The following is a 21,743-nucleotide window of genomic DNA, read 5'->3' as shown; positions in this document are numbered from 1 at the left end:
CCCCGCGCCGGCCTATCTCTGCCTGAAAACCCGCCCTTGTAGCGCCCTGCTAGGGGCCTTTGCCGAACTCTTTGTCAGTGTCTGGGCGCAGATCCCCGGAATCCCCGCCAGTGGCGCGGTGGGGTGGGGAGGGGTGCTCTCCCCCACGTCCGGGCGCCCACGAGTTGTGGGCAGTGGGGGTCCAGGAAGAGCCCGCCTGTCTCCTCCCGGCCTGGCGGGGGCGCGCGGCGCGCGAACTACAATCCCCAGCGTGCGGCGGGGCGCCCCGCCCGAGGCCGTCGCGCGCGTAGGGGGCGGGCTGAGTCCGGCGGAGCCGGGCGCTCAGAGGCTGCGGGGCACCGGCCGGCTCTGCGGCTCGCTCGCCCGTGGGCAAGGCGCCGGAGGAGGTGTCGCCGGCCGGCGTAGCCGGTTGGGATGGCGAGAGGCGGGCGGGGGAGGAGCGCCGCGGGCGGGCGGGGCCGGGCGGCGGGCGGAGCCGGCCGAGTGGCCAGGGCCAGCCGAGGCGCAAAGCCGGCAAAGCGCTGCTGAGAACCTGCTCCGCGCGCCCAGGAGCGGCCGATGCGCGCCGCGTTCCCTACTCTGCTACAGCCGGCGGGCCGCATCTGGACAGGGTGCCCCGCGGCGGGGGCTGACGCCAGGTGAGCACAGGCCAGAACAATGGGTCTCCGGGCGAGAGAATGCGCCCGGTCGGGTCCGGGGGAGGTGGCAGTACCGGCTTGGGCTGGGGGCGGGGGGAAGGGGAAACGGGGCGCGCCCTACTGCTCTGTCTCCTTACCGGGCGCTCTGTTACCCTGGCTTTTTAGGGGCCGGTGCGATCCGTAATGACCTGGGATCGCGGCCCCGGCCGATCTGGGCATCCCGTTCCTTCCTCGAACACAACCCTCAGCCTTTCGGGACGGTCTCGCCTTCTGCCCTCACGGACTCTGGGAGACCACAGTTCTGGGGACCTTGGAGACCTTTGGCATTGGAGTTGGAGGCGCTGGTGCAGTCCTCCTCCTGGCTTTTGCTTTTCGTGAGGCGGAGAGGGGAGATGGTCTAAGGGTCCGGACCATGTCTTCATCCTGGCTTGGAGAATCTCAGGCTACCTCATAGCCCTGACCTTCAGCCCCTCCCCAGGATTAGGAGAGCCTGAAGGCAAACAGCCCAGTCGGCTGTCCCTTGAGCAAGTCTGAAAAGTGCTAGGAATAGAGTCCGAGAGCCCTAATCTCAGCCCTGCCAGCTGTTCCTCTTCCCTTAAGCCCCAGTTCCCGAAGAGTCATCAGAGTGGCTTGCTGAGTGTGTTTGTGGGGGTGCCTTCAAGGCCTTCTTTCTCTCAATACTTTTCTCCTCTGGGCAATCACCTCTCTGGCACCTCCAGGCTCTTACCTGTTTTCTCCATCGCCCCCTGTGGGCCAGCAGAGGCATGGTGCTTCCAGGCCTAAGGGCAGGGACTGAGCAAGGCCCTTTCCCAAGAAGCTGCCTCTCTGGGTGTTGTGGCTTGGCCTCATCATCCACAGAAACTCCCTAGGTCTTCGAGTGGGAAGTCGAGCCAGAGGCACTTAAGTCAATACCAAGCCATTTTGGTTGGGATCCTAGATGTCAGGCGAGTAGACTGTCCTCTGAGACCAATGGTCATTACACCCATTGCACAGAGGGGAAGACTAAGGACTAAAGTGGGAAAGGGACTTGTCCAAGATCATTCAGAGAGTCCTAGGCAGAGATGGGACTGGGAGGCTAGAACCAGCCCCTGACCCGCAACCCAGCTCCTTACCTCAAGTCCAGGCCTTTAGCCTGACCCTTCCAGACTGTCCTGGGATGGGACCCAGTCCTCAGCTACCCTACTCCATCTGAACTCACTACACATTGACCATCTGAGATGATAGTGGCCTGGCTGCCCCGGGCCAGGAGGTAGGGCACCCAGGCACTTGGATCCACTGACTGCCCTGTGCCCACAGGCCACAATGCTGCTTGGGGCGTCTCTGTTGGGGGTGCTGCTGTTCTCCCGGCTGGTGCTGAAACTGCCCTGGACCCAAGTGGGGTTCTCCCTGTTCTTCCTCTACCTGGGGTCTGGCGGCTGGCGCTTCATCCGAATCTTTATCAAGACTGTCAGGCGTGATATCTTGTGAGTACCTGGAACAGCCCTTCCTGGGTCTCCTACACTCTTCTGGGTTTAATCTCCCCAAACCAGACCACATGGCCTCTACCAGCACAGAGTACCTGGGCCCCAAAGGAGCAGTCTTTGCTCCTCATCCTTCCCCTTGCAATAGTACATGGTACCTCCATTGCCACGGTCAAAGTCTCTTCCCAGGGAATCTCCCTAACCTGGTGCCCCTTGGCCTGGAGCAGACTTGGGGGCCTGATCCATACACTGAACACCATGCATGTTGAGGAGACCTCAGTAAGGGGTCCCGAGAAGATGCTGTAGCTTGTGAGAGGGTGAAGAGGAACCCTGTGAAGTCTCTGTCCTCCAGCTGGCGCGGGTTCTGGAGCCACCTGAATCATGCCCACAAAGAACCTGTTTCACAAAGAAGGGCAGGTATGGTCCACAAGGAGGATATCCTGTACCAGAAAGCCTGGCTGCCACCTGCTCTGTGCCAGACCTTGGGCTGACTCTGGGTGTGGGGTTGAGTGGACATGGCAGTCCAGGACCTGGGACAGGCTCAGACTGGTCAGGGAGACTGGCAGGGGACACAGAAAATCCGCAGGCTAGCAGGGCCCTGCAAGCAGAGCCCCTGGCAGTCTTGTTTTGCTCGTGGCCGTGTCCCAGCAGTGTGACCCGCACTCGGAACAGGCAGCTCGGCGTTTGTCAATCTGAGCTGATGCAAAAGGAGGTGTTGAATGGCCACTGCAGGAAGGATGGTAGCAGCCCAGAGGTGTTGGGGGCGTGAAACAGAGAGACGGCTTCAGGCCTGGGCCCTGGGAAATCAGAGGAGGCCTCCCAGAGGAGAAGCAGGTGTGCCTGAGAGTCACCTCCAGGAGGTGGAAGCAGGGGGTGCCAGTCGGAGGGCATGGCAACAGCAAAGGCGGAGAGGCTGGGGAGCCAGGAGAGTTCAGGGATCCGAGGTGGCAGGGCAAGGTAGGGAGATGTTGCCAAAAGCTTCCTGTACAAACGTTTGTTGAACCTCAGTGCCCTGCCTGGCACCGAGCAGGGCCCAGGAGCAAGATGGTGAGGCGGGACAGAGCCCCACCCTTGCTGGGCCCACAGGGAGGGAGACCAGACAAACTGCAAACTTGTCCTTTTTTACTGGAGTGGTGAGGGGGAGAGGGATGATCGGGGGTGTGCCAGGTCCAGGACGAGGATTTGGACTTTGGCTTGCTCCCTGGAGATGTGGAAGGCCCTGACAGACCCACAGACTCCGAGCAGAGAGAGGGCAATAGGGGTTGAACTCTGGAGTCGGAGGGGACTGAAGTTCAAATGTCAGCACTGCTGCGTCGTCCCACCTTGAAGCCCAGGGCAAGTGTTGGGCACCGGTGTCTTCCTCTGTACCGGGTGGGGAGGAAGTCATCACCTGGGTGCCCGGTGTTATCATGCAGCATCAGTGAGCCACTTCAGGTAACGCTGCCCCACACACGGGTGCTGGGAAGGGGGTGTCGCAAGCGATCAAACCAAGGTCTCGGGACCCCCTACTCCTAAGCCCGGCAGTCACAGCTCCCTTGCTCTTCCTCCCCTCCCCTCCCCCAGCGGCGGCACCGTGCTCCTGAGGGTGAAGGCCAAGGTGCGACGGTACCTACGGGAGCGGCGCACAGTGCCCATCCTGTTTGCCGCCACAGTCCAGCGCCACCCAGACAAGACGGCCCTGATCTTTGAGGGTACAGACACGCACTGGACCTTCCGGCAGCTGGACGACTACTCAAACAGTGTGGCCAACTTCCTGCAGGCTCAGGGCCTGGCCTCGGGCGACGTGGCCGCCCTCTTCATGGAGAACCGCAATGAGTTTGTGGGTCTGTGGCTGGGCATGGCCAAGCTGGGCGTGGAGGCGGCGCTCATCAACACCAACCTCCGGCGGGATGCGCTGCTCCACTGCCTGACCTCCTCCCAGGCCCGGGCCCTCGTCTTTGGCAGCGAGATGGCCCCAGGTGAGCCCTGAAGTGGCAAGGGACAGGCAGGGAGTCCCACGGACTGCCGCAACCCACCTACAGCCCCTGGGGGAGGCTGTGTGTGGCCCACAGGTTAAGGGCATGAGCCCTGGAGTCAGACGGTGAGGGCTCTTCCCCCGCAATCCCCAGGAGCCAGGAGACCCAGGGAGATGGCAGTCCTCTGCCGCAGTCTCCTCACCACAGCACCGTTTTCAGGGAGGTGCTTAACAGAGTGAAGCACTAACAAAGCGGCTGATGCTAAGTGAGCCCTCAGACATGATGGTAACCATTCTTGTGACTTACTTGGCCTCATCTCCATCATTTCAGTCACTCAGTCAGTCGTGTCCAATTCTTTGCGACCCCATGGACTGCAGCACGCCAGGCCTCCCTGTCCATCACCAACTCCCAGAGCTTACTCAGTCTCATGTCTATTGAGACAGTGATGCCATCCAACCATCTTATCCTCTGTCATACCCTTCTCCTCCCGCCTTCCATCTTTCCCAGCATCAGGGTCTTTTCCAGTGAGTCAGTTCTTCTCATCAGGTAGCCAAAGTATTGGAGCTTCAGCTTCAGCATCTGTCCTTCCAATGAATATTCAGGACTGATTTCCTTTAAGATGGACTGGTTGGATCTCCTTGCAGTCAAAGGGACTCTCAAGAGTCTTCTCCAACACCACAGTTCAAAAGCATCAGTTCTCTGGTGCTCAGCTTCTGTATAGTCCAGCTGTCACATCCATACATGGCCTCATCTACCTGACCTGTAAAATGGGAACAAGAAGCCGCTCCCTGCTGTGCCACAGAGCTTATGTTTATCGGCTGCCACACTGGCACTGACCACGTGCTGAGCTCGGTGCTTCACAGAAGCAGCTCTAATCTTCGCAAAGCCTGGTGAAAGCAGAGAGTGTCATCTTGGCTTTACAGAGAACGAGACCGAGGTTCAGAGTGGTGCGAGGCACTCACCCAGAGCCACACAGCTGTTAAGTGGGTGACGGAACCGAGATTTGACCTTGGGCTTGACCCCAGTGTGCCTGTTCTCTCTCCCCACACTGTTGTGACTAATGGGCTAATGTTGTGGGCTGATGGGCAGAAGAGGTTATGGAAATGCTGAAATGAGGAGAGGAAGGAGGCGGCAGGGAGAGAGTGAGAGGGTCAGAAGAAGTTAAGAGGAATTATGGCTTAGTGGGCCAGGACCGGCCTGTGTTCTGGGCGCTGAGCATCTGGACATCTGTAGTGCACAGGGGAGCCTGAGAGAAGGCCGCCACTCTCTGAAGAGGCTGAAGGGCTGCCAGCCTCTGACCACCCCCGACTCCTCCCTCCTAACCAGTCCCCCACAGACTGGCATCATACAGTGGATAGAAGCATAAACCTTGGGGTGAGGTAGAGCTGGCTTTGAGCCCCAGATCTGGCACATTCTAGCTGTGACTCCCTTCTGTGCTTGGGGCCTCAGTGTTCCCATCTGTAAGATGGGCTGTTACTGGTACCCATTTCCTGAGGTGTGTGAGCAAGAACCTGCATGTAAAGAGCCTGCCATGTGATCAGCCAGCAGCTCGTGGGAGCCCTTGCTTCTCTCAGCATCTTCCTTATAACAAGTCCCAGGCACTTCGTTCACCTCTCTGCCACACCCAGCCAGTGTCCTCTGACACCATGCTTAGCCCCAACATGAGTAGAAGTCCCTGGAACAGGAGGCAGAGGGGAGGAGGGGTGCCCTGGCCTGCCGGTGGATCTGTCTTGTTTCCCCCGCAGCTGTCCTTGAGATCCATGCCAACCTGGACCCCTCGCTCAACCTCTTCTGCTCCGGTCCCTGGGAGCCCAGTGCAGGGCCCACCGGCACAAAGCACCTGGACCCGCTACTGGAAGATGCCCCCAAGCACCAGCCCAGCCGTCCCAACAAGGGCTTCGTAGGTGAGCCCCTCACCCCCACAGAAGGGTTCAAAGATGGCCAAGAGACAGAGCAGGGGCCTCGGGGCCTGGGTTCTTCTGTAAACTTGCCACGTGACCTGGAATGAGATGTCATATCCCTTTTCCATTCGGGGAAAATGAGCCACAGTCCCCAGCTTTTGCTGCGAAGACTGGGTAAGCTGGCGTGTGTGAAAGTGGCAGGCACTTCTTGAACATGCAGTTCTTGAATAGCCTTCGCTGATGCCCGATGCAGGCAGGAGCAGGTGGAGCCCGGGAGCCTGCCTCGTCCTAGTGTGGGCTGGGCTCAGGCCCTCGGCGAGCCCCTTTCATAGTCACCCAGTGCCCGTCCAGGGCAGGCCCCTGTTGTGATCCTCTCCCTGCTCTGGGCTACCTGCCCCCAACCCCTCCTCCAGGCAGCCTTCCAGACCCTCTCGCCTCTCTTCTCCGCTCCACAAGCCTGCCTTGTGGACCCCAGGGCTTACCGTGTGGCCTGGGGCAGGGGGACTCAGGGCCTGGGCCAAGTTCATGTCCCAGCTCTACTGCTTCCCTTGTGTGACCCTGAACATCTGAGCTGCTCTCTGAGCCTCGGTTCCCAGAGCCGTGAAATTGGGGATGGCAACCGAACCTATGCTTGAGGGCTGGAAAAGGTCCCATGGAGAGCTGGGGTCATTACCGTCTGACCTCTGCCATCTGTGGCTCTTGCGTGCTGGGTGCTTTTGTAAGCTCCTTGAGGGCAGGCCCTCTGGCAGGTTGAGTCTGGTGCCCAGCCTTGGGCTGACATGCCTTGGGCACCCTGTAACACGAGTTACTATATAACGTGGCATCACCCCGTGGCATGCCTGACCTCCTGGAACCTCCAGCCTGGTGGGACTGAGCCTCACACAGAGACCATGACGTGACTGTCCCTGGTCCTCAGATCTGGGGGGATAAAGACAGCGTTGCTGGTACAAAAGCTGCCTCTGAGCCCTGCTGTCTGCAGCTGATACTTCCCATGTAGTAGGCATCAGCTCCTCTGAGAAAGCCCTCCCTGGAGCTACCACCCCTCCTTGGAGTCTGGGTCCAATGCTGCCGCCAGGCTTTGGCAGGCCCTGTGCTTGCCAACACACAGTGCTCGCTATTGGAAATGCCCGCCTTCTCATCTTCCTGTCCCACTGGGCGGGCACCTCCCTCCTAGGCAAGGCCTGTGCTCATATTAGTCACTGATGTCACCCTGGCCCTGGCACAGAATGAGGGCTCAGAAGAGTGTGTTGAAGGAGCCAGTGCAGGTATTAGAGCAGGTAGTGATGTCTGGGGTCATCAGGGTAGGCTTCCTGAAGTAGGTGTGCCGGGAATGGGTGTTAAGTGATACACACCTACCACTGTCTGACTTTGTGCCCAGCCTCACGCTGGCCCCTCTCACAGCTGCTCCTGCCTGTTTTCCTCAGATAAGCTCTTCTACATCTACACGTCAGGCACCACCGGGCTGCCCAAAGCTGCCATCGTGGTGCATAGCAGGTAAGGGGACAGGGCCCTGCGGGGGAGACCTGGGGAGGTGGGGCCTTGGGGCTCCTCTCCTCCTGCCTTTCCAAGGGCCCACGGAGCCCTCAGCCCTCTGCCTTCCCAGGTATTACCGGATGGCTGCCCTGGTGTACTACGGCTTCCGCATGCGGCCTGACGACATCGTCTATGACTGCCTCCCCCTCTACCACTCTGCAGGTAGCCTGGGCCCGCCCCCTCGGTGCCCAGCCGTCCCTGAGCCTTCAGAGCCCTACCCCTCCTGGCAGGCTACATGTTGCAATAGAAACATAACAAGCTTTGGAGTCAAATCTGGTTTCAAATCCAGATATGGACATTGACCTTGATGAGAGTGGGCATACCAGCATAATTGGTGGGTGTGGCAGTGCCCACAGGGCACCTGGGCTGGTATGACCATTCAGTCCATTTCCACAGGTGTGGACAGCCTGGCTGCTTGGTCTGGGGGCTTTCTAGAAAGACAGATGACTACATATAGTTCCTGCCCTTGAAGGTGCTTAGAGTTTGAGTATGTGTGTTGGGGGCAGGCTGAATGACGGGAACCCTACCCTGAACTCTCAGGCAAGAAAGGGCATTGAGTGTGGGGAGGTGCAGGGAGCAAGGAGTTCAACTCAAAGAGGAGCCCAACTCCAGGAAGGCTTCCTGGAGGAGGTGCCCCCCAATACAGGCAGGTGTGAAGCCAGGCAGGCTAGCTCAGCTCTGGCTGGCTGAATGGCAGTGTTACAGCTTTGGGAAAAGGAGCTTGGGGCCAGCTCCAGAGGCTTCAGGGGACTGTCTAAGTAATGTGCACCTGAACCCGTAGGTACTGGGGAGCCATGGAAGGTGTCCAACTGGGGAGAGATGTGATCAGTTAGAGTTGGAGGGCAGGACAGGGAAAGGAAGAGTCTTCGAGGGGGTTGGACTGTACAAGAGGAGGCTCTGGAGTACACGATATCTCTCCTTTGTCTGACTTACTTCACTCAGTACTATATAGCCCCAGGGAACTCTGCTCAGTGTTATGTGGCAGCCTAGATGGGAGGGGAGTCTGGGGGAGAATGGTTACCTGTATATGTATGGCTGAGTCCCTTCGCTCTTCACCTGAAACCATAACATTGTTGGTTAATCAGCTATACCCCAGTGCAAAATAAACCGTTAAAAAAATAAAATGACATCTTTGGTGGCCAAAATAAACAAAAAGACGAGACTCTGGAAAGAAAGGGCTCCTGTCTCCCTGACCCCCGGGTCCCCCCTCTGCCTTCAGGAAACATCGTGGGGATGGGGCAGTGCCTGATCCACGGCATGACCGTGGTGATCCGGAAGAAGTTCTCGGCTTCCCGCTTCTGGGACGACTGTATCAAGTACAACTGCACGGTGAGTGAGAAGGAAAAGGGTGGAGCGCCCATGCCCCACACCAGCTCTACGCAGGGACGCCCGTCTTCAAGCTGAAGGCAGCCAGCCGTTTACTCGGGGCAGCACTCCCGTCGCTCAGATGGGGAGACTGAGGCCCAGAGAGGGAAGGGATCACACAGCCGGCCCTGGGGATAGGAGGGGTAGGGGCTTGGGAGGGCAGCGAAGGCGGGGCAGCCTCCAGGGCCCAGACTCATACCTGGTCCTCCCCCAGATTGTGCAGTACATCGGCGAGCTGTGCCGCTACCTCCTGAACCAGCCGCCCCGGGAGGTGGAGGGTCAGCACCGGGTGCGCATGGCGCTTGGCAACGGCCTCCGCCAGTCCATCTGGACCGAATTCTCTAGCCGCTTCCACATCCCCCAGGTGGCCGAGTTCTATGGGGCCACGGAGTGCAACTGCAGCCTGGGCAACTTCGATGGCCAGGTGCGGCCCAGGCTGGGGACGCAGCGGGCCCACGGGAGACACGGACGGCGGAGGGGAGGGCGGGCTTCCGACATGGAGGGCGGTTGTGGGAGCTGGAGCCCGGCTCGCAGCCCCCCAGACTGTCCAGTTTGAGGTGGGAGAGCCTGGGCCCAAGGCTTGGCCTTTGCAGGTGGGAGCCTGTGGCTTCAACAGCCGCATCCTGTCCTTCGTGTACCCCATCCGGCTGGTTCGTGTCAACGAGGACACCATGGAGCTGATCCGGGGTCCTGACGGCCTTTGCATTCCCTGCAAGCCAGGTCTGCCCGAGGGTTGCAGCTCGGGGTCAGAGTGGGCGGGGCTGGCTTAGGAAGGGGACGGGGCAGGGATGGGTGGGTGGGTGCGTGGGTGAGGAGCCCTGTCCTGATCAGCGGCCCGAAGTCAGCTCTTCTCTTAGGGCTGCATGGCATTTATTTCTTGATCCAACCATCCGTTCAGTCACCATCCCATCTACCCAACAGCCCATTCGTGCACATTTGTGCTACGGACCCTGGGCCCCGGCTGCCGCAGCTCCCCAGCTCTGTGCCTGAGTCCCCTCCTGCACGTGGTTGTCCTGAGGAGGTGGTGCGGTACAGGATGCAAACCTCTGAGCAGAGCGGTCCCTGGGGAGTGCTGACTTTAGTTAGGCCGTCCACGCTGAGCTTGACCACCCTTTCATTTGTTCAGTGACCAAGTGTTACTGAGAAGCTCCCAGCCCTCGGGGCTCCCGGGCTGGGGGAGAAAGGGGGCATTGCTGGGGGTATTTTAGTATGAAGGAGACCCCAGGGGGACCTGACCCTGCCTCCCCTGGCTGCAGGTGAGCCGGGCCAGCTGGTGGGCATCATCATCCAGCAAGACCCCTTGCGGCGCTTCGACGGCTACTTGAACCAGAGCGCCAACAACAAGAAGATCGCCCGGGATGTCTTCAAGAAGGGGGACCAGGCCTACCTCAGTGGTGGGTGGACACCCCTCTGGAGGCCTTTGCCGCCCCTTGGGGAGGGGGGAAGGGATTGAAGGGCCCCACCCTCAGAGAACACCTCCGCCCAACCAAGCCCCTGGGGCGCCACCCCCCACCCCCACATGACTCCTCTCTAGGTGACGTGCTGGTGATGGACGAGCTGGGCTACGTGTATTTCCGCGACCGCACGGGGGACACGTTCCGCTGGAAAGGCGAGAATGTGTCCACCACTGAGGTGGAGGGCACGCTCAGCCGCCTGCTGGACATGGCCGACGTGGCCGTGTATGGCGTCGAGGTGCCAGGTATCCCGAGAGGCGGGAGGGGGCCAGGCGTTTGTGTGGAGCAGCCAGCGGGGCCGTGGCCAGCCAGCTGCTCACCGCCCACTCTGCCGCCTCCCCAGGGACCGAGGGCCGGGCCGGCATGGCTGCCGTGGCCAGCTCCTCCAGCAGCTGTGACCTGGAGCACTTAGCCCAGCTCCTGCAGAAGGAGCTGCCGCAGTACGCCCGCCCCATCTTCCTGCGCTTCCTGCCCGAGCTGCACAAGACAGGTCTGTCCCCCGACCCTAGCTGCAAATCACGGGTGGGTGCCGGCTGAGGCCCCTTCCCGGGCCCTTCTAGGGAAAGCGGCTGGCTGTGGTTCGCCCTTCCCCACAGCCTCTCTGGGTGGTCGGCAACATGACCTAGCTGTGAGCTGACACCGCCTCCAGAGAGAGATGGTGTGTCTACTGTCCGTGGAACCAATAATGACTGAGTGTGGTGGTCTGCTCCAGGCACTGTGCTTGGGCCCTGGGGATAGAGGTGACAAATTCCAGCAGGACCTGTGTGCTTCCTGGGAGTTTCCAGAGCAGGAGGCAGCCACAGGATAAGGAATTGCTAAGATAAAAGAGTGGAATGCAGGTCAAACTGATAGGAAAGGGAACGTGACTTGGGGATGACTGGAAGGCTCCCCTGAGGATGCTCCAGTTCAGCGGGAGACCTGAGTGAGAGAGAGAGCACTCTGGGGACAGGAGGCCCTCTGGGCTGTGGGAACAGCCCATGCGGAGTCCCTGAGGCAGGGAGGTGCTTGGTTGCCAGGGGACTAAAAGGAGGCCCCCGAAGCTGGGGCCAGTGAGGGGTGGGCATCGGCATGTAGTGGGATGGGAGGGCACGGGGGAGCCACAGGAGGGTTGGAGCAGGGTAGTGACCCAGTCAGACTCATGTCCTGCAAAGCCCGCCAGTGTCTGAGGGGCTGCAGATGGCCCCGTGGGACAGGGAGATGAGAGGGCAGGGTAAGTGGTGGGTCCAGATAGACAGCAAGCACCCCGAGGACTGGATGGCCTCTGTGACTTCTGCATCCTGGAGGGACAGGGAGGCTGTTGGACCTTAGGCCTCAGACAGGCTTTGCTGCAGAACAAACAGCCCCCAAGCTTACTTAGGGCTCCAAACAGGTGTCTTATTTGCTCACAATTTGTAGGTCGGCAATTTGGGGTGATGTTCAGCTGAGCGTTCTTCTGTTGGCCCCACCTAGCGTCAGACAGTGCCATCGACAGCTTCCGCGGCTATCCAGTGGTTAAGACTCCATCTTGCAGTGCAGGGGTGTGTGGGTTCGTACACACAGGATTAGATCCCTGATCAGGGAACTAAGGCCCCACATGCCTTGGGGTGTGGCCAAAATTTTTTTTTAAGTTTTAAAAGAAATAGTGCCACTGGGTGTGAGGTGGCCTCCCTCACGTGGGGCTCCCAGCTGGTTGGCCCTGCAGCGGTGTCCACATACCTGTCTGCGGTGATGGTGGTGTTCTCTGACCGCTCTCTCCAACACAGCAGCCATCTGCCCCCAGTAACTACTGAGCACTTGAAGTGCAACTAGTGTGATGGTGAAACTGAATTTTAAATTTTGTTTAATTAAATTTACATAGCTACACATGGCCAGTGATTACCCACTTCAGTTCAGTTGCTCAGTCGTGTCCGACTCTCTGCAACCCCATGGACTGCAGCATGCCAGGCCTCCCTGTCCATCACCAACTCCCAGAGTTTATTCGAACTCATGTCCATTGAGTTGATGATGCCATCCAACCATCTCATCCTCTGTCGTCCCCTTCTCTTCCCGCCTTCAATCTTTCCCAGCATCAGAGTCTTTTCTAAGGAGTCAGTTCTTCGCATCAGGTGGCCAAATTTTTTACTGGAGTTTCATCTTCAGCATCAGTCCTTCCAATGAATATTCAGGACTGGTTTCCTTTAGGATGGACTGGTTGGATCTCCTTGCAGTCCAAGGGACTCTCAAGAGTCTTCTCCAACACCACAGTTCAAAAGCATCAGTTCTCTGGTGCTCAGCTTTCTTTATAGTCCAGCTCTCACATCCATACATGACTACTGGAAAAACCATAGCTTTGACTAGACAGACCTTGTCTAAGTGGCCTTTGCTGGGATGGTTCCCCTTTGTTCCACATGGCTTTCCATCCTTCAGAGGTCAGTCTGCTCTCAGGGTGCCCCCAAGTGGGTAAGGATGGAAGCTTCAACACCCCTTGAGGCCTAGGCTCACCCAGACTGCCCACAGTCTCTGAGTCAGAGTAAGTTGTAAAACCAGTCTAAATTCAAGTAGGCGTTGAGAAAGACTCCAGCTCTTGCTGGGAGAACTGGCTGATGGACACGACAGAGGAGAAGCCAGGGAAGGAAGCTGTAGGCATATCTGGTATCCATCGTACCTGAATTCAAATTCTTACTAGCTGTGTAACGTTGGCCCAGAGGTGTGCTTCTCTGAGCCTCAGTCTTCTCATCTATCTAGTGGGGCTAATACCATTGAGTGAAAGATACAGAATTTCTTAAGGGGGAAAATGGTCATTGAACTATTTCAGAGATGCTGAAATCTTGTGCATCTCAGAATCCATAGGATATGGTTATGTCCCTCCCCCGGGGTTGAGGTGCAATTTCCTGAGATCACTTCTGTACCTGGGAGGTGCTCAGGTTAAAACGAGCCCTCAGGGAAGGCCCGTGTCCTGCCCTCAGTCTGCTGTCAATTCAGCACGTGGCCCTGGACAAATAGCTTCCCTTCTTTGGGCCTCAGTTTCCTTGTCTGCAAAGAGGGGTGGGTGACTCCGCCCCCTCCCCTTTGCCGGGGCTGCTGAGGAGCTGTGCATACTGTAATGGATGAAGCCTTTTCAGACTGTAAAGGTCTGTGTCCCACCTCCCCCGGTTCCCCTCACCTGTGTTCCCTCCAGCCCTCTGCCCTGCCCCTCCTCAACCCAGGCGGGTGGGTCCCTGGAGCTCGGACCCCTGCCCGAGCTCTGACCCTTCTCCCACTTGTCTTCTCCCTCCCTCAGCGACCTTCAAGCTACAGAAGACAGGATTACGGAAGGAGGGCTTTGACCCAACAGTTGTGAAAGACCAGCTGTTCTACCTGGATGCCCGGAAGGGCCGCTACGTCCCGCTGGACCACGAGGCCTACACTCGCATCCAGGCGGGCCAGGAGAAGCTGTGACTGACCCCGAGTCCCTCTTGAGGGCCAGCGGATACTGGATCTAGAGCCCTAGCTCCCACCCCGGAGAGGTCCTGGGCGAAGCCAGACCAAAGCAAGCAGAGCCTGGCACCACCACCCCCGAGGTGCCAACCCCCACCCCTCAGAACTGCCAAGGGACTCACTGCCACCTCCCCGCTCCACCCTGAGGCTTTCTGTGAAAGCTTCAGATCCACTTTATGTCTTGGAGGCCATGTGGGGGTCTCTGGGCCTCAGGCTGAGACTGAGACTGGGCCCCGCGGGGTGATGTCTCAGGTCACGACAAGGGGAAATAGAGTGTCTCCAAGCACTTTGCAGAGAACAGGCAGCTTGTAAATGGGACCAGGGCAGAAGCCCCCAGACTCAGGAAGCCAGCACAGTGGGCAAGGAGGGCCGGCGATCGGGCATCTGAAGAGGATCCAGGTCCTGGGACCACGCAGGTGTCCCTCAGCCCTACCGGGCAGAAGGGAACCACCCTGCAGCAGGCAGCCTGGATGGGGCATCCCTCTCATCCTCTGGGTGGCTGCCTGGCTGTCCCTCAGGCAGAGCCTCTCTGTCTTTGCCAGTCTGTCCACATCTCCTCCTGGCCTGGCTGTGAGGGTAGAAGGGGTGTGGGGCACTCAGGGGCCAATAAACTCCGCCTTGCCTCCTCGAGCCTGTGTGCACACTCCCCCCAGCCTGCTGGGACCCCAGCTCCTGCCCCATTCGTCGTTCCCTTATTCCTTTGTTCATTTAGACCAAGGGATATGGCAGGTAAGACGCTATAGTCCCCACATCTCAGGTGAGGGGCAGTTCCCACCTGAGCCCTGCAAGGTGTCACTTAGGAGTTTGTGGCCTTGGGCAAGTAACTGTCTCCTCTGTGAATCAGGAGGATTCAGAGAGCCGAAGGGGAGCCAGGCTGAGGAACGGGCTGTTCAGAGCCACAGAAGGAAGCCCTAGGCCAGCACAGGGTCCCAGCTCCACACTCCTGCCCATGCTGTTCCTTCTGTCGGGGCTGCACTTTCCCAGGGGGTTGGGGGCTCTCAGGGCACAGAGCAGGCTGGCCTGGCCAGCCGGGTGGAGTGTGGGAAGGCTTCCTGGAACCATCTTCTCAGAGCTGGTGAGTCTGCAGTGCCACTGGAGGGCCAGCTGTCCCCTGGAGCCCATCCCTGGAGAAGCACCCAGGCTAGAAGTGCTCAGCCCAGCGGGAAGTGGGGGTGGGGGGTGGGGAGGGAGAGACCGTTCACCCCAAGCCAGGGCTGCAGACAGGGCACACACCCCAGGGCTTCATCTTCACTATTTAACCCTCACCACTGTCTGTCACTTGACCGGGGTCACAGTGAGTACTGGGGACTGCAATGCCAGCCCCATGCCCTTCCCGCCGCTCAACCGCCGCCTCCTTGGTGCAGAAGGCAGCTTCCATGCCATGCATGCTTGTAGAGCCAACTGTGAGCCACACCCCAGGACAGCAGCTGAGTGGGTGATAGGTGGCCAGGATACGTCTGGGGTACCTCCTGGGGTGGGGGGGTGACCTTTGAAAGACAGTGGAGTTCTGGTGCCACTCTTGGGGGAAGTGAGGGGATGGTAGAGCTGGAGTTGGCCCTTGGCGATACCTGGTGGGATTTGGGAGTGGCAGGCAAGGGTGCAGTGCCCAAGTATGACCAGCAGAGGGTATGTGGGTCCTGCAGAATTGGATCCAGCCCTTTGCGCTCAGGCAAGGAAAACGGGAAGGAGGGACAGAGTCCCCAGTTGACCCCCAGGCAAGGGACCCAGCCAGAGGACTCCGTGGTGGGCCCTTAATCGGGCTTCCAAGGGGCTGGATTTGACTGATGGTGAAGCTCTGTGTCTTTAACCTTCAGCAATGGGAGGGCTCTCCGATGCGAAGGAGCCCCCAGGGGTGCCTGTTCCTTCCCTTTGGTTGAGCAGTCACTAAGACCCAATATAGAGGAATGGTGGTCAAAAGCTCCTGCTCAGGCCTGCTCTCAAGTCCATTTGCCAGGCTGAGCCTCAGTGTCACCCCTATAAATGGTGGTCTAGGTAAGAACCCACCTGCCAATGCAGGAGACATGGGTGCGACCCCTGGGTCTGGAAGAGCCCCTGGAAAAAGGAATGGCAACCCATTCCAGTATTCTTGCCTGGGAAATCCCATGGATGGAGGAGCCTGGCGGGCTACAGTCCATGAAGCAGCAAACAGTTGGACACGACTGAGTGACTGAACACAACAGGAACCCCTGCCCCAGGACAGCTGTGGCCTTGTAATGAGATTGTGCTTGGAAGTCTAGCCCAGGAACCGGTGCCGTCGCCTGTGAGGTACATGGTAGTGATAAGGATCTTAACACCATGTTTCCGGTGTTAAGATCCCAGCCTAGGCCTAAGTTTCCCACTTCCACACCAGCCCCCTCTCCCGAGCCCCTCGAAGAAGAGGTGGGGCTGGGGGGCCCCTGGGCCTCACTGCTCCCCTGTCTGCCTCTGCTCACCCCAAACCAAGGCTGTGCCACTTGGTGGTAGAGTGGTGAGCCAGCTGCCTTCCAGACCGTGGCTGAGTCATCGCCCGGGCCAGCAGCAGGTGCCCAATACATGTCTGTGAGGTTAATTCACAAGAGCTACTGTTTACTGGGCATTTCCTGACATTTACATAGTGCTTTGACTTCCCGGTTGGCGACAGTTGGTAAAGAATCCCACTTGCTCATGCAGGAGACCCCCAAGACACAGGCTCGATCCCTGGGTTGGGAAGATCCCCTGGAGAAGGAAATGGTAACGCACACGAGTCTTCTTTCCTGGAGAATCCCATGGACAGAGGAGCCTGGCGGGCTACCCAGTTTACAAAGTACTGTGTCCATCTGCAGAGCAGATTCAAAAGGCCTCTGTGCCGGGGGCGGGGTTGGGGGTACACAGTGAGATCTGCCCTCGGGGACCCCACTGTCTGGGGGCCAGGGAGAAGGGGCAGCCAGTCAGGAAGCAAAGGGCATGTGCTAAGCCGCACCCTAACCCCACTCGGAGGCCTGGCGTGCTGCGATTCATGGGGTCGCAAAGAGTCGGACACGACTGAGCGACTGAACTGAACTGAACCCCACGTCCCTGCTGGGGTAGGAGGTGAGGAAGTTGTGTTTCATGGCCACAGGCTTTTCAAAGAAGAGTCATTCAAGAAAAGGAGGGGGAAGAATGGCCCAGACAGAAGGGGCAGCGAAAGGTCTGGAGGTGAAGGGTGAGCAGCGCAGGTGAAAGAAGGGCCTGTAGGGCTGCAGGGGTGGGGCTGGGGAAGAGTCCAGGCAGGGTATGCAAAGTGAACCCATTGCGGGCACCCCTTGCATGCCTGGAGGACTGGGAGCTCTGCTAGGAAATCCTTACATAAGCCCAAACACACTCCTTTGACCTGCTAACAGCCACCAGGAGTGGAGCGCTTCCTATGTGCTGGATGCAACGCCAGGCACTTGATCATCATCCTTAAATCCGTAACAAAAAGCAGCTCTTTTATCCCTATTCCACAGACGAGGAATATGAGGCTCAGAGACCACAGGGCCTGTGAATAACAGCGCTGGGAGGCACCGCCCTGCCCAGTCTCAGTATTCCCATCTGCAATCTGAGCCCAGGGAGGCTGCCAGAGGCCTGCCTTGAGCGTCCCCGGAGGTCCTACCGCCCTTGGACAGGCAAGTGGCTGCCTAGGCCAGTGCTTGGCATATCACTTTCAATTCCTGGGAAGAAGGTTAAATACCGCCGAGGGGCCTATTGAGGCGCTGGCGGTAAGGGAAGGGGCGACCAAGCGACTTTCAAAGGAGTCTGAATGCATGGCCAGCCCCTCTGCTGGAGGAGGGGGGCCCCGCTTCCTCCCAGCCTAATGATATTCTGGGCTCAGCCCTCGTCTTTGGCGGCAGTTTAACCCGAGCCGGGGCGGATTCCTTTCTCACTGATCTCAGCTTGACACCCAATTAGCACAAGAATGGGAGGAGGAAGCCTGCGAGAGGCGCCTCCCAGCCTCCGGGGCGCACGAGGGGAGCAGGCGGGGAGACAAAGGGCAGCAGGCAGGGGGGCGCCCGCGCCCTCGTCTCCCCTGCAGACCCCGCCTTTGTCTCCCTTCGGAACTTCGGAAGGGATAGAGCCCAATGCCCGGCTGGCCGGCCTGCTGGAGGGACAGGAGTTGGGTCCATGCTCCTCTTCTGCCTGGGTCCCAGAGGAAGGCATTTGGGTGAACTGAGCCCAACAGGACGCAGTGAGGGTCAGGGGTCCCAGGGGTCCCGAAGGCACAACAGCTTGGAGTTAAGGCCTGACGTGGGGGTCCGTGAACAAGTCACCGGTTCTGAGCCTCAGTTTTTACATTTGAAAACGAAGGCTAATAGCCCCTGCGAGGAGTCAAGCAGGTCATGGATGTGAAGCACCTGGCAGGTGCAGAGTCGGGGGTCATTACTCATTGAATGAATACATTAAATGGTTGTTGCTATTGATTAGGCTGACAGGGGCTTCCCTGGTACCTCAGGTGGTGAAGAATCCGCCTGCAGTGCAGGAGACCCCGGTTCGATTCCTGGGTCGGGAAGACCCTCTGTAGAAGAATTCTCCAGTATTCTTACCTGGAGAGTCCCCATGGACAGAGGAGGGGCCTGGTGGGCTACAGTCCATGGGGTTGCAAAGACACGACTGAGCTTCACTTCTCTTCAGGAGGTTGAGGCTTCCCCAGTAGCTCAGCGGTAAAGAATCCGCCTACAAAGCAGGAGATGCAGGTTCGAGCCCTGGGTTGGGAAGATTCCCTGGAGAAGGAAATGGCACCTCACTCCAGTAAAATCCCATGGACAGAGGAGCCTGGCAGGCTAGTCCACAGGGTCAGAAAGCGTCGGCCAGGCCTGAGGTGACTGAGCACAGGAGGCTGAGGGCTTCCCAGGGGGCACAAGAATTTACCTCCCAGGTGGTGAAGAGTCCCCCTGCCAATTTAGGAGACCCAAGAGATGGGGGTTCAATCTCTGGGTCGAGAAGATCCCCTGAAGGAGGAAATGGCAACCCACTCCAGTATTCTTGCCTAGGAAACCCCATGGATAGAGGAGCCTGGCAGGGGTCTCTGGGGTCCCAAAGAGTGCACACAACAGGAGGCTGAGTTAGGTAGGCTGGAGTTGGAGGAAGCACTAAGTGTGAGAGCCAGGCATTCAGAGTGGGCTGACTTACCTAGAAGTGATGTGGGAAGGGTTTCCACTTCTCTGGGAAAAAGGAACACCTCTGGCCTCCCTACCTGTCCTCTCCTGCCACCTCCACCTCTCATAATTTCCCGGGACTCGGGCTTAGATGTGACTTCCTTTGGGAACCCTTGCCTGGCTGGATCTTTTCATCTCCCACAGGTCCCCATGTTCCCCCTTCATAACAACGGATTGCACTGTGTGGTCTATTTTCACATGTGTCTTTTCCAAAATATGAGCCCCAGGAAAGCAGGGACCCCTTGGTGTTTTTTTTTTAAGTCTGCCCTTGTGTTCCCAGCACCAGCCCTGGGCCTGGCACTTAATAGGTGCTCAATGAATGTCTGTCAAATGAATGAAGCTTTTCAAAAGCTCCTTAGCTCTCCCATGCCAGCTCAGCAGGCAGCAGTCTGCAGAGTTAGAGAATATTCAACTCTACGTGGCCTAACTAAAGGTGGCCTCAAATCAGAGGTCTTTACCTTGTTGGGAAAGAGAAGCCAGTGAATGACTGAGAAGGGAATTGATATGTGTTCTTATTCCTTCATTAATTCAGCAAGCACTTACCAAACCCCTACAATGTATAAAGTTCCTTACTATGAGCTAAGGCTGTAACGTGAATCTGGCAAGGTTTCTAGACCTCAGCCCTTGGAAGAGCCAGTGAAAATATCTTAGAATATATAAATGTGTGTATGTGTGTGAGGTGGCTCAGTGGTAAAGCATCTGCCTGCAATGTAGGAGACCAGGGTTCAATCCCTGGGTAGGGAAGATACCCTGGAGGAGGAAATGGCAACCCACTCCAGCATTCTTGCCTGGAGAATTCCATGGACAGAGGAGCCTGGTGGGCCACATTCCATGGGGTCACAACTGAGACACAACTGAGCTACTAACACTTACTATACATATATATTTGTATGACCTTAGTTCTGCAACCAGGAACTGAACCCCAGGCCCTTGGCAGCAAAGTACTGAGTCCTAACCACTGGACCATCAGTGAATTCCCTAGAACATTTTTACTTAAAGGGCCTTTAAGAGATCGTTTGGTCCCAAAGCCTTCTTTACAGACTGATGAAACTTGAGTTCCACACAGCACAGTGAAGGTGGGTTCTTCCCATTGGCCACAGGGTTTTCCTCTTCTGATGCTTTCCTCATTTTGCCAGTGCCTTGGAACAGTGCCTGATACACTGAAGGCACTCACAGCTGCCTGTGGAGTTGAACTGTATAAGAAAGTCAGGTCAGAGGCAGGGAGGTGGGAGGCAGGCAGGCCAGAGAAGCAGGTGAGAGGTGATGGTGTTAGAACACATGGCTGCAAAATCAGCTTAGCATGGAGACGAACCCAAACGTGCTAGCTGTCTGGATATGGGAGAGAATTAAAAACAATATCCAAGGTTTCTTGCTTAGGTGTATCCGTGGATAGCAGTGGTATCCTTGAGATGCGGAACACAGGGCAGCCTATTTTAGGAAACGAGGCACTGTGCCAAGAACTCATTTAGTACTGAGGACAACCCTATGGGGCTGCTGTTATCTTAATTTGCACAGAGGAGGAAACTGAGGCACAGATGTTAAAGGACTTAACCAAAGATGCACATGGGAAGTGGTAGGACATGGATGTAAAGCTGGCAGTTGAACTCTGAGCCCTTAGCGGTGACCACATCCTTACATCCACCCTTAACCACCAGGGTACATTACCTTAAGCTACCAACGATGAGTTCAATTTTGGAAGTGTGGTTTAGCTGCCCTGGGCTTTTGTAACAGGTTCCAGTAGTCTCCCTATCTCCTTCCCAATTCCTTCCACTTCTCACTGCAGCCAGGAAGAATGTTTTACTTATTTATTTAGGCTACCCCACGTAGTATGGGGGATTTTTATTCTCTGAACAAGGATGAAACCTGCGCCCCCTGCAGTGGTAGCACAGAATCTTAACCACTGGACTGCCAGGAAAGTCCCAGGAAGGATATTTTAAAACAGAGTTCTAATAATGTCACCCCACCCCACCCCAACCACCTCCTGCCCTACCCACCCCCGCCAAATCCTTCCAAGGCCTACCACTGCTCTTAGGATAAGAGACTGAAATTCTTACCTGGCTTACAAGTCATGATTTGGCCCCTGCCTACATATCTAGCCTCATGTCTTATCAGGCCCTCTGCTCCCCAATTTCTACCTTCTCTTGGTGCTCCAGCATGTCCTTCTACCCAGAGTCTTTGCACTTTCCGTTATCGCTGGAATGCTCCCAGCGGCTTTTCTCTCCTCATATCCACCACCTACTTAGCTCGACTCAGGCTTTAGAGCTCAGCCCAAGTCCAGTGCAGCCCATTTTGTTTCTGAAGTTCTTATGATGCCAGATCATTTTTCAGTTTGAGATTGTATACTAAGCAGCATGACTCCTATGTTTATTTGATTGGTTTCCCCCACGAGACTGTGAGTGCCCTAAAGACAGGAACCTTGCCTATCCGATTCACCATCGGCATCTCTTAGCACCGATCAAAATGCCAGGTACACGGAGGACGTGCAATAAACATCTGCTGAATGAATGAAATCTAAATCGACGGCGAAAGGGGGGTTGGATTGCTAGTCGATGGCTCAAGAGAGAGCTTTCTGGGCTGGAAGTAAATATTTGGATGCCACTGATAATTCAAGACAAGTGGACGGGTTCGTCCAAGCAGTGTGCTGACAGAAGGTAATCTGGTAACTAATGCAAGATAAACCGTAACGTGGCTCACGGTCACAGTGCAAAGATGCCAGGTCTCTCCTCCGCCGAGTTGCGGCTGTCAGTCGCTTCCGGCCCTAGCTGTTTGAGCGCCGTCCCGAAAAGAAACAAGACGACCAACCAAAACACCCCCTTAACAGGGCCCACGTTCCTCCGGCCTCAACTTCCTGCTCCAAACCTTGATCCAATAGC

At 57.4% G+C, this 21,743-nt stretch overlaps 1 protein-coding gene and 1 long non-coding RNA gene across 2 annotated transcripts; one reads left to right on the top strand and one right to left on the bottom strand.

Moving 5' to 3' along the window:
- The first annotated feature begins 282 nt into the window (after positions 1–282).
- SLC27A4 (solute carrier family 27 member 4) lies at positions 283–14,371 on the top strand. Its single transcript, XM_069580067.1, has 13 exons — positions 283–638; positions 1,935–2,101; positions 3,662–4,056; positions 5,799–5,957; positions 7,379–7,448; positions 7,558–7,649; positions 8,707–8,816; positions 9,067–9,276; positions 9,446–9,572; positions 10,109–10,246; positions 10,387–10,551; positions 10,650–10,796; positions 13,545–14,371. Exons 2-13 carry the CDS (start codon positions 1,941–1,943, stop codon positions 13,700–13,702), a joined length of 1,932 nt encoding a protein of 643 aa, XP_069436168.1. The 5' UTR covers positions 283–638; positions 1,935–1,940; the 3' UTR covers positions 13,703–14,371.
- A 5,464-nt stretch (positions 14,372–19,835) lies between these two features.
- Positions 19,836–21,712, bottom strand: LOC138435424 (uncharacterized). Its single transcript, XR_011255097.1, has 2 exons — positions 21,565–21,712; positions 19,836–20,063 (listed from the first exon to the last, which is right to left on the bottom strand). It is a non-coding gene; the product is annotated as an uncharacterized lncRNA (long non-coding RNA).
- Positions 21,713–21,743: the final 31 nt, after the last annotated feature.

The sequence above is a fragment of the Ovis canadensis genome, chromosome 3 (genome assembly GCF_042477335.2).
Source record: "Ovis canadensis isolate MfBH-ARS-UI-01 breed Bighorn chromosome 3, ARS-UI_OviCan_v2, whole genome shotgun sequence".
NCBI classification, from domain to species: domain Eukaryota; kingdom Metazoa; phylum Chordata; class Mammalia; order Artiodactyla; family Bovidae; genus Ovis; species Ovis canadensis.
Note: the sequence above shows the minus strand (reverse complement) of the source record. Positions and strands in the feature narration are given on the sequence as shown.